The 12,337-nt window shown below is 38.7% G+C and overlaps 1 protein-coding gene across 11 annotated transcripts in view; it reads right to left on the reverse strand.

The window, feature by feature from the left end:
* Positions 1-632: 632 nt before the first annotated feature.
* E23 (Early gene at 23) overlaps positions 633-12,337 on the reverse strand; it is a 251,388-nt gene continuing 239,683 nt past the window's right edge. For 7 of the 11 annotated variants that reach the window (XM_067767465.1, XM_067767463.1, XM_067767458.1 and 4 more), the window contains exons 8-9: positions 10,375-10,641; positions 638-1,890 (exon numbers count right to left, since the gene is read on the reverse strand). In XM_067767465.1, the coding sequence (XP_067623566.1) occupies positions 1,692-1,890; positions 10,375-10,641 (466 nt within the window). In that variant the 3' untranslated portion in view covers positions 638-1,691. Of the gene's footprint in view, positions 1,891-10,374; positions 10,642-12,337 lie in introns of all 11 variants that reach the window. The other 4 variants (XM_067767467.1, XM_067767466.1, XM_067767457.1 and 1 more) reach the window with 3 other exon arrangements.

Below are 12,337 nucleotides of genomic sequence, written 5' to 3' on the forward strand. Positions count from 1 at the left end.
AATATCTGAAATTCAGTAAAAAAAATTAAAAAAAAAACTAAATTTTAAATTTAAATTTTGCTTGAATAAATTGCAGCTGTTTTTTTTTACAAAAAGAAAAACTGGAAACAATTTTTAATGAAGTATCTGAAAATCAGTGAAAAAAGTTAAGTTTAATTGAACTTTTGTTAAAATTTTAAGAGAATAATATTTCTGTAAGTTTTTAACCCCAAACAAAATTTGCAAAGGAGTTCGTAAAAAAATGGTTTATTTTTTTCAATTAGGATTTATTTTTAGAAATTAAATTATAAAAGTCGTTACTCATAGTTTTAAAATCATAAAAAAAATTAATCAAAATTTTTTTTTTAAATTTTTTTTTTAAATTTTGCTTGAATAAATTGCACCTGTTTTTTTTACAAAAAGAAAAACTGGAAACAATTTTTAATGAAGTATCTGAAAATCAGTGAAAAAAGTTAAGTTTAATTGAACTTTTGTTAAAATTTTAAGAGAATAATATTTCTGTAAGTTTTTAACCCCAAACAAAATTTGCAAAGGAGTTCGTAAAAAAATGGTTTATTTTTTTCAATTAGGATTTATTTTTAGAAATTAAATTATAAAACTCGTTACTCATAGTTTTAAAATCATAAAAAAAATTAATCAAAATTTTTTTTTTAAATTTGTTTTTTGGAAATAAGAGAAGATAGTTTTTAGTTAAGATTTGAATGAAACTTTCAAAGATGTTTTATTTTAATTCGGTGAAAGTTAATAGACTCTTTTTTACGAAAATTACTAAATGTTTTTATCTAAACTTTTAAAATAAAAAAGAAACAATTTAAAAGTTTGCTATTTTAGAAGACAATTATCATTCGATAATCATTTTAAAAACCTAATGAAATTTTTAGAGAACCTGTTTTTGTGGTTACTGGCGAAAACTACTCAAAAATAATTCATGAACCTTATTTTAAGTTTTTTTTTATTTATTTTGAAGAACTTACAATTTTTTTATTTGGAAATTAAAAAAAAATTTGGAAACTTTTACATTTAAAAATTTTTTAATTTAAATTTTGTCCAAAGATTAGTTTTCGGTTTTTTAATTAAGAGTCTTCTTAAAAAGCTTCTAAAATTTTTAAAAAAATTGCATTTTTCTCTTGGTAGGAACTTTGGTTTTTGTTGAAGAAAATATAAAAAAATTTTATTTTTTATTTGTTAAGAATTTTGTTTTGTATTGAAGAAAATTTATATCACTTCAAATTCCTCCATATCGAAAATGTGCGCTTTTAATCATTCATCAATTTTCCCTGGAATAGCCCATAACTTTAATATGTGTTTTAATAAATGCATATAGTAGGACATTAAATCTAAATATATCGAAACAAACTCTTGCATCAACGATACCGTTCACATGCCCGGTGCGACGGCGCACTATTTAACACAAAGTTTTTTTTTGTTCAAATCACAAAAACAACATTACTTAATATAAAACTTATTTAACAGCAAATTAAAACGTATCACCAAAATTTTTAATTTAAATTTATATCAAAACAAAAATAAAATAAAATTACAAAAATTCCAAAAAAAATATTAATTATTTCATTTTTGTGAGTTTTTTATTTTGTTTTTTCGCTTGGCTTTGTTTTGTTGTCTCGCTATTTCTAATATATATTTTTTGCCCACTGGTTCTTTTTATATATTTGTATATATTTTTGTGTTTATCACGTTTTCGGACAGCGCACATAACGCAACACCGCATAGCCGAGTCCACGAAACACCATAAAGAACATCATCAATACGAATGTGTTCAGCCAGAGTGGTGATGTTGAATTTTGTGCTTTGAGTATTTCTTCATATGGAATGAACATTGTTGTTGTGTCATTGTTTTTGCAAATTTCAAAACTGCTGGGATTGCCACACCTGTAAGAAATTGAAAAAAAAAAATTATTTACTAAAAGTAAAAAAAAAACTATGGTAATTTAAAAATACTTAAAAAGCGACATCTAGTGTATATAAATCGCCGATTGTTTCGTTGTATTAGAAACGCAATATCCGATTTGTTTGCATTTGACACGTAGGTGGCCAGTATACGCTATAGGATACATAGATTAACATATTATGGCGATTATTTAGAAATTCTGTGCCTTTTGTTATCGTTCGGATCACTAAACTATCAAATAAATAAACTGAAATATTCCGTGAATAAATTGATCTTTATAATTAGCACTACTATGGTAGAGGATCTTCACAATTTAATGTATTCACGTACTTTACTTATAGCGTACTAAAATCAAACTGATTGACTATTTCTCAGACTGCGCTGTTTTATATTCTCAGTTGCCTTATTCACCTATTTCTCCCAGGGTCTAGACTTTTCGCGAAAAGCCTTCGCGATGAGTTGGTTATTTACTTCTATTCATCTCTATGCATACATATGCGTGTCGTTTCCCTGCAAAAAATCGTGCGATTAATCCCTAAAGAGATTGGTTCCCGATTGATCCCTTTTGTCTACATTTGGGCATAATTGATCCCCTTTAGCTCCTTTCGGGTACGATTGGGATTAGTCAGTTTGAAATCTATGTAGCCCATTTTAAGAAATATTTAAAAAAAAACGGCAATGAAATGAGTAAAATAAAAAAGATTACAGATGATTGAATCGAGTTATTTAAGAAAAATGCGGAGTCCTATACCGAACCTAAATTACTAGGACTTAACGACTATGCCGGAGTTAGAGAATATCATGTATTACTTTTTGAAAAGCGGGCAAACAAACAGATTTGGTGGTTTGGCAAACCCTTCGATTGTGTTACTGCCATCAAAAATTCGGCTGGTCCCTATTTGAGTCCTTATAGAACCGAAAAGGGTCCTGTCGATCCCTTTCGGGTATAAATGGGTACAATTAGTCTCTTGATAGGACATGCTCAAACAAAAGGGAACAGTTCAACTCATACAAAGAGATCAAAACTGGCATTGGTCGCATACTCTTTTGGGACTCATCCCGGATTCATCCTAGACTAATCGCATTTTTTGCAGGGTTATGTAATTTGCTGCTGTGTACATGTGTGAGTAGCTGTTTGTTCTCTCATCTGCTAAGATAGCTGTTGTAGTTGTACAGCAGGCATCGGAAAACTGGAAATGCAGATGTGTTAGTGAGAGCGCGATAATCGCGCACATCCTTGATGCATCGGTTTGCGTATTTCATTTGCTTATTAGCAAGCAATAAGACAAGATCGTTTGTTATTATATTTGTAATGCGCACATTGTGCTTGCGCAAAAGGGTTGGTCACCCCAGTCTTTGCTTGTTGATTGCTAATAATATTCGTCAACATTGCGAGCGACGAACATAATCGATGTTACTGCGCCAAATGCTCAGCGAAAACTAAACTAAAGAGAATATGAATATGTGTGAATTGAGTGTGCACAATTACGCCACTATTTGCCGATGTCTGTTGTACAGCAATTATCGATAAATTTTTTTCTAAATTTAGTGATTTGATACATAGATACGTTTTTATTACGAAATGCCCTATTTTGATACATTTTGCTTATTTCTCTAATTTAATTTTAAATTTGGATAGGGACAACAAAAAAACAGCGAAAATACCAGTAACACTGAAAATAAGGTGGATTCCACAGGAAAGAAGCAAAAAACATAGAAAATTAATTGTAAAATATGCACATCCATGCATACATATATATTGCAAATAATGTGCAATGGTAATGCATTTTGTGTATACTGCAGGAAAAGTATGTTCAATATTCTAACGAATTTACTGAAACTCTCCTTATTTGCAACCTTCTGCTAACGTTCGAATCACTAAACTGTTGAATAAATAACTTCAATATTTAATAATGCAAAATGGTCTTTATTAGACTACTTTCACAATAACACTTCTACTTCTCGACAGATAGCGTGCATAAATCAAACTGATTGCCATGCCTCAGCTGACACTGCTTTTATACTATTCGATTTCCTGGTTTGCATATTTCTAGGCGATTCTAGAATTTACTCTTTGTTTACCAGCTATAACTCAGATGCACGTTATAGCTTCTCATATGCGCGTGTATATGTGAGTTATACTTCCACAGATTATTGCCTACTTGTGGAAGTATCTCAGATAAGATATATGCTGCGTTTGTGCTCTCCGCTGCTTGTATGGACATATATATAAAGATAATGATTGATTTGTTGATGTGAATGCAAGTCACTGCTTAGTATTGGCTTAGAGATAATAGCATCCCTTAGCGTTGCTAATATTCGTCACACCTAAGTCTGATCGTCCCGATGAACCACTTTCATTTTGGTTCGTAGTTTGGCAAAGGTTTGTATGCGGTACATTACATCGTGTATCCGTTTTACAACTTTGTATGGGCCTTCCCAATTACACTGCAATTTCGAGGACAAACCTTTTCTTCGTTTTCGGTTGCATAACAGCACTAAATCTCCTACCTGAAAACCTTCCGAACAAATTGCTTTATCGTATCTGGCTTTCATCTTTTCACTCTTAATCTTTGTTCGTTGCCTTATCAGATCGTGTATTTCTCTTCTTCCAAAACACCAGTGGATTTCTTGACATTTCTCTCCGCATCGGCGTCTATCCCAAACTTCAAATTGGCTGCCAGTCGAAGGTCATTGACAAAAATTACTTTTGCACTTTGGGTTTGGCCCGTTGTCTCATGCACTGCTGATCGGTAAGCCAGCAAGGATAATGGTATGCGGGTATCCCACTCTTTATGAAACTTGTCCACTACTTTCCTTAAGTGTTCCTCCAATGTTCTATTGAATCGTTCCACCATACGATCAGACTGAGGATGCAATGCAGTTGTCCGTGTTTTTCGAATGCTCAATGATTTACACATTTCCTGGAACACGGCTGGTTCGAAATTCCTGCCTTGGTCAGAATGTAACTCCATTGGTACACCATACCTTGAAACCCAATTGTTTATAAACACTTCTGCTACTGTTTGCGCTTCTTGATTTGGGATTGGATATACCTCTGGCCATTTGCTGAAATAATCCATAACCACCAGTACATATTTGTTTCCGCAGTTGCTAGGAGGAAATGGACCTGCGACATCCATAGCGATCCTTTCAAATGGCGCACCTGAGTTATATTGCTTCACCTGGCCATGACTTCGGGTCGGAAAGGGCCGCTCTGCTGCAAACCTCGCAGTTCGCAATCCACTCAGTGACGGACTGCCGGCAACCAACCCAATAGAATCTCTGCTTAGTCTTCTCGAGCGTCCTCGTGATTCCCAGATGACCTCCGCTTGGACCATTGTGCAGCTCGCTGAGCACGTCAGGAATCCTCTTTCTGGGAACAACTATCAGTTTCTTCTTGCATTGACGATCCTCACTCTCCCATACTCGATGCGAGAAACCGGATATTAATTCTAAACCGTTCCACTGTGCCCAATATGACTTCGCAATGGGACCCTCTGCTGACATCTCCTCTCTGTTTGGTCATTCGTTTTTTTCGAGCACTTGCAAAACATGTGACAGATCTGTATCTTCTAGCTGACACTTCCTTAGTTGTTCCTTGTCCCATTCAACCGTACACGTTATAGTCATTAGCCGGACATCTATAATGTCTCTATTTTACCTCGGCCTTCAACAGTCCTTGCATTCCAAACTACATGGTCTTCGTGACATTGCATCAGCATTTCCATGGGCACTTCCTTTTCGATGCTCAATAGAAAAGTCACAGCTTTGTAGTCGCTCGATCCACCGTGCCAATTGGCCTTCCGGATTACGGAACTGCAGAAGCCATTTCAACGCTGCGTGATCTGTCCTGACGCGGAATCGCTGGCCGTAGAGGCATTTGTGAAAATGTTTAATGCACTCTACCAATGCCAACAGCTCTCTCCGTGTAACGCAATAGTTCCTCTCTGGTTTTCCAATCGAACGGCTGTAATATGCAACTACCTCCTCCTGTCCATCGACCAGTTGTGATAAAACGCCTCCTATAGCATATCCACTAGCATCTGTATCTAGAATAAATGTTGCTCCTGGAATCGGATATGCCAAAATTGGGGCAGTGCACAAACGCTCCTTCAATGTTTGGAAAGCCACTTCTTGCTTCTTCTTCTTAAATTCAAAAGCTTTGTTTTTTCTTGTAAGCTCACGCAGGCTATGGGCTACGCTGGAAAAGTTTGGTACAAATCGGCGGTAATATGTGCACAGCCCAAGGAAACTTCTTAATTCATGTAGGTTCTGTGGTCTTGGCCAATCCTTTACAGCCTCTATCTTTTCGTTCGCACTGCAGATGCCCTCTGTCTTTACCTTGTGACCCAAATAATTTACTTCCCTTTTAAACAGCGAACACTTTTTGGGACTTAGTTTCAGACCAGCGCCAGCTATTCTCTGGAAAACTTCCTCCAAGTTCTTAAGATGTTCATCAAAGTTCTTGCCCAATACGATGATGTCGTCCAGGTACACCAAGCATGTTTTCCAATGTAGTATTTTCAGTACCTGGTGCATGAGTCTCTCAAAAGTAGCTGGTGCATTACAAAGTCCAAAAGGCATCACTATAAATTGTCAAGGACCATCACCGACACTGAAGGCTGTTTTCTCTTTATCTTCCTCCTTCACCACAACTTGCCAGTAGCCGCTTTTCAAGTCCAGTGTGGAAAACCATTTCGTACCAGATAGCGAGTCCAGAGTATCGTCGATTCTTGGCAATGGGTAGCTATCCTTTTTCGTGACGTCGTTCAACTTGCGTAGTCCACACAAAACCTTATTTTCCCATCCTTCTTCTTCACAAGTACCACCGGTGAGCTCCATGGACTAGTTGTCGGTTCGATGACGCCGCTGTCGCTCATTTCTTGTACGATTTGACTTACAACTTCCCGCTTCGCCAGTGGAACACTACGAGGAGCTTGACCTATCGGCCTGGCGTCTCCAGTGTCAATTTGATGTTTCACAACATTGGTGCGACCTGGTTTGGAACCATCCTGGTCAAATATGTTTGCGTACCTCCGTCCATGCCGTGATGTCATTTGAAAGATCAGTCTTGCTAGTTGAAACGTGTTCCTGGAGCTGATCACAGTTAATAACTACTTCAGCCTCTTGGCATCTTCCCAATACAGCTCCTTTTGTCAGTTTGAGTGGTGACTTGAACTCATTGAGTACTCTTACCGGAATATGTCCATCCTGTTTTTTCATAGCCAGGGTTTTTCCTACAAATATGTTCGGTGTTGATTTGTTTGCTGCCTCGACAACCCACAATTTGTTTGTCCCACAATCTCCATTAACCTTTGCCCAGAGGACTGCTTCTGATTGTGATGGTATTTGCTGACTCGCTTCCTCCAGTACTCGCTTATTGCTGTAGTCTCTCTCGTAGCTGAAATTAAGTGGCACATCCATGTTCTTATATCGCTTCGTCTTGCTTTGCATGTCGATCTTGATGCCTTGGGCGATTAAGAAGTCCACTCCAATTATTATTTCATCAACAATCTCTGCCACTATAAAATTGTGTACTACTATGACGTTCTCAATTGCGACTTCACATGATACTTCTCCTAGAACCGTGGTATTTTCTCCATTGGCTGTACGCAATCTTGCTCCATGCAATGGTCTTATTTTCTTGTTGACTAAATCCGCTCGAATAATGGAATGAGATGCACCCGTATCTACAGTCAGAAAACGTTCCCTTCCATCCACATGTCCTCCGACCGTAAGATTGTTTGACCTTCTTCCAATTTGCGAGATAGAGATTATAGGGCATTCAATTGCGGGAGCCAGCTGTTGCACCTTGCGGCTGACTCGCTTTAGTTTAACGATTGAGTGGTCTTGGAGATTTACTCATCTCCTTCTGCTCTGCGTTTACGAACATCCACATTGTTGGAACTGTTAGGGTTGGTGTTGCAATAACGCGCAATGTGCCCTGGCTTTCCACACTTAAAGCATTTGACTGCATCATTATTCTTCTGCTGCGTACCCTTCGATGTTTCCAAAATTGTGTCTACCCACTCTGGTCTTTCTACTTCCACACGATGAGCCTTGTATGTTGGTTTACTCAATAAGGAGGCAGTTTCCTGAGTCAACGCAAGGGATACCGTTTCAGCAAATGCCAGCTTTGGGTTTGCGTATGTAGCTCGCTTCGTTTCGACGTCCCGTATGCCATTTATAAAACTCTGGATTGCTACCCTCTCGGTGTATTCAACGGGTGCGTCGGCATTGGCCAAATGAGCTAACCTTTCTACATCCGAAGCAAACTCTTGAAAAGTCTCATTGGCTTTTTGGTAACGGCTTTGCAATTTTATTTGATATATCAGTTTCCTGTGTTCGCTTCCGTAACGTCGCTCGACAGCGGCCATCAATGCTTCATAACTGTTCCGTTCGTACTCTGGAATAGTCTGTAAGATTTCCGCTGCAGGCCCTTTCAATGCCACGAACATTGCAGCAACTTTATCTTCATTATTTCAGTTGTTCACTGCTGACGTCTTCTCAAATTGCAGCTTAAATACCTGGAAAGGAACAGAGCCGTCTCAAAGATGGAGTTTTTACCTTCGGATTGCTTGCTGAAACAGCTGGGCGATTTAGTTGCAGCTCCTGTATACGACCTCTCAATATTTCAATCTCGGCATCGATTTTGTCCTCGAGTTGTAAAATTTTTGTATCTTGTGCCTCCAGTTTCGATGATACCCTTATCTCCTGCGCCTCCAGCTGCGAGGATATGCGAGCCTCTTGTGCTTTCAACTGTTCAGCCAACTGATATGTCATATATGTCTTCTGTTATTCCTGTTGAGTTTCCATCTTGGATGTAATCTGTGTCGACATTTCTGCAAGTTTCGTTTCTTGTGCTCCAATCTTCGAATTTATTTCTGAAGACATTCCTGCAATATGTGTCTCCCGTGATTCCATCTTGGATGTTATTTGCAACGACATTTCTGAAATGCGTGCCTCCTGTATTTTCAATTGTAATGACATATATGTCTTCTGTTCTTCCAGTTGAGATGACATTTGCGACGACATTGATGTTACTGTCGATGTTTGTGAAGATATTGCAGCCAATATCATGTTCAAGTCTGTGCTGGTAACTGTCTGCGATGTTTCGTTTTTCTCTTCAATTTTTGTTGTTGATTCTTCCACATCAGGATCAAAGACTTACTCGTCCTCATTAATTCCTTCGAACTCCATTACCTCTCGTAGTCGTGCTTGAAGTTCGATCTTATTGCCGTTTGTATTCAATCCACGGTTCTCCAATTCCTTCTTCAGTTGCTGGATCCTGGATCCTCAATTCACTCAACTTTGCCATGTCCAAATTGTATTCGCAATCTTCGGAATTTATTCAACAATTACTCTTCTGACACCAATTGTAACGAATTTAGGGAAACTCCACTTATTTTACACCTTCTACTAACGTTCGTATCGCTAAACTGTTGAATAAATAACTCCAATATTCAATAATGCAAAATGGTCTTTATTAAAGTACTTCACAACCAAACTGATTCCATGATTGCTCAGCTTGCGCTCTTTTATACTCTTCGATTTCCTCGTTCGCATACTTCTAGACGTTTCTAGAATTTAACTAGTTACCAGCTATAAATTCTTTGATGGATCGGGCGCTGCGGGATATTCATACCTGGGCACCAGCTATAACTAGAGATGCACGTTATAGCTTCTCATATGCGCGTGTATTTGCGAGTGATACTTGCACAAATGATAGCCTACTTTTGTGAGCATCTCAGATAAGATATATGCATGTGTTTGTGCGTTTCTCTCCGCTGTGTGTACGTACATATGTGTAGTCATAATGATTGTTCCACCCATGGCGGAACGATATAAGGTGGCAGCATGTACAATTTTGACATTTGTCCATCGAATTTACAAAAACAAAGTACATGGAATTTTTATTTATGTTTGTAGGTAGGTATGTCACCATGCTGCCACCTTGTATCTTTCCACCATGGTTCCACCGATGATTGCCTACTTTTGGGAGCATCTCAGATATATGCATGTGTTTGTGCGCTTCTCTCCGCTGCTTGTATGGACATATGGGTAGATATAATGATTGATTTGTTGATGTGCATAAAAGTATCGGCTTAGAGATGACAGTATCCCTTTGTGTTGTTAATATTCGTCTCAATATGTTTTTTAGAATATTAACAAGTCTAAATCTGATATCGCTCAAGACAGAATTGCATTCTGCTTGGCAATATTACAACTTACGCAATTTATCGTGAAGGTAAAGACCCTTGTTGATGTTGAGAGAATCACTCCATCTGTTAAGAGCCTGGCAGCTTGCCGGTGCACCTTACCCATTCTGCTCAACCGCGATATACCGGCAGTGCATGTGTGCAGTGTGGTTTTAGGCCCCTTCTTTTACACATGACAGTTTCACCCTTACACGTTTTAGTATACGTCCTAAAAACTATTTAAAAATTAAAAAGTTTACTCACCTTATCGCTGGCCCTTCGCGAAATTCTAAAATTTGCATATTTTGATATGCATAATGTATCATAGATGTATAACGAATCCAGCTCAGTCCTTCTGGAATGCGTGTAGATAAATAGCCGCCAAAGAGTTGTGTGGCTAGCGTATAGAGGGCGCTTAAAGTAATGCTAACATTCATATCCATACAGCAAGCGCCGATAAAGAAACCCACACTTTGCGCCACAATTGTGTTCAGCAATAGGAAGACCAACATTAGAGAGAATAATTTGAAACTGTAAGTAGTGAGAGACATGGTGTTAGAGAGTAAGCGCTCTGTATAGATATTTCGTTCAGTACAACTATGAAATTCTTAACAAGTTTTTACATAAGTACTTGTAAAGCTAACCTCGTAGAACTTGGGAGATGTAATGAACATTTAACGTACACTGTAGGTTACTTCATTGAAGATTGTTGAGCACATTACGATGTCCTAATTGGTCTATAATCCTTACTGTACCTTTCTACCGTGGATTGAGCAACTTTGTGGGGATAAGTTTGGGAACGCATCTAGAATGTGGACTAACAGCACACCTCTAATAACGAGGCCCACTACAACTTTGTGGAGAATGAGAGCCATTTAAAGCTAATAGCCTTTGACGCAGATTAAGTGACCACAATAGATCCTGTACCATGCGGTTAGGTTAGGTTAAGTTAAAAGGACCGGGCCAAGACTTAGGCCCAACACTTAGGCCATCAACGGGCCCATTGTGATGCCCTAGAAAGAGTTTAATTAACTCTTGCTCAACCAGCTACTGCGGTTCAAACCACTTTGTGGAATCAATAAATTTAACTAACGCCCTAATATCGAGCCTGGATACCTCCGCGAGATAAGTTAAAACCGAAAGCGGCCATACTTCTTTTGCTCAGTGCCGGACAGTGGCACAGCAGGTGCTGAATGCTTTCCTCCCCCTCAATACATCTCCAGCTGCGGCAATAATCGTGCGATACGACGCCCATCCTAGCGGCGTGAGTACTTGTCAAGCAGTGACCGGTAAGAACCCTTGTCAGAGTCGAAAGTCCTGATTTATTCAGGGTCAAGAGAGTGTTAGTGCGACCTTTATAAAGGATGGCCACACAAACTTTGGTGTCTCGCATGTAGGAAGCGCTGACCAGAGTATATTTGCACTACCTATAGTGTTCGTGCTCACACGGAACTTAAAAGAGGCCATTGGTATGCCTACCGAGTAATTTTCAGGAAGGATGTGGGCGGTCGTACCTTTCCTGGCCAGCTCGTCAGCTACATAGTTGCCTTCAATACCCCTGTGGCCAGGTACCCATACAAGGCTAAACCTGAATTGCTGGGCCATCTCATTAAGAGATCTGCGGCATTCAGTGATCGACTTTGTTTTTTCGACAAATGAGTTCAAGACCTTTCACCCCTCTCCCGTCTTTAGGCACAAGTGCCAGCTGATTTCTAGCACCGCGTATTGCTAAGACCAGAACTCCATACAAAAGAATTGGGCGCACAATGGCTATATAGATCCAATGTACTAGTTTTGGAGAGAAACCCCACCAGACTCCAATTTCCCTTTTGCAAGTAAACAACGTGTCTCTCCAGAGTAGTTTCCTATCCAGATTCGGTGTTTTGTACCTTCTTGTAAAGAGGACAAGCTCAGTTGTATTCGGATTTACCCCGAGCCCTGAGCTTTTTGCCCAGTTACAAATGGTTGATAAAGCAGTCTCCATTAGATTGCAGAGTGTTTGAGGAAATTTGCCCGCACAATATCACAAATATTAGCTGCGTAGGCAATCACCTTATGACCACTCCGATCTATGAGTTGTAGTAGCTGGTTGACCGTCACCACCCAGAGAAATGGGGAGAGAACACCTCTTTGCGGGGTGCTTCTATTTACCATCCTCTGGATCATATGTCGACCAAGCTCTGTGAAAATCTTTCTTCGAGTAAGAAGTTTGTATATAAACTCAACT

The sequence above is a fragment of the Eurosta solidaginis genome, chromosome 2, assembly GCF_040869045.1.
Source record: "Eurosta solidaginis isolate ZX-2024a chromosome 2, ASM4086904v1, whole genome shotgun sequence".
In the NCBI taxonomy this organism is placed as follows: Eukaryota; Metazoa; Arthropoda; class Insecta; order Diptera; family Tephritidae; genus Eurosta; species Eurosta solidaginis.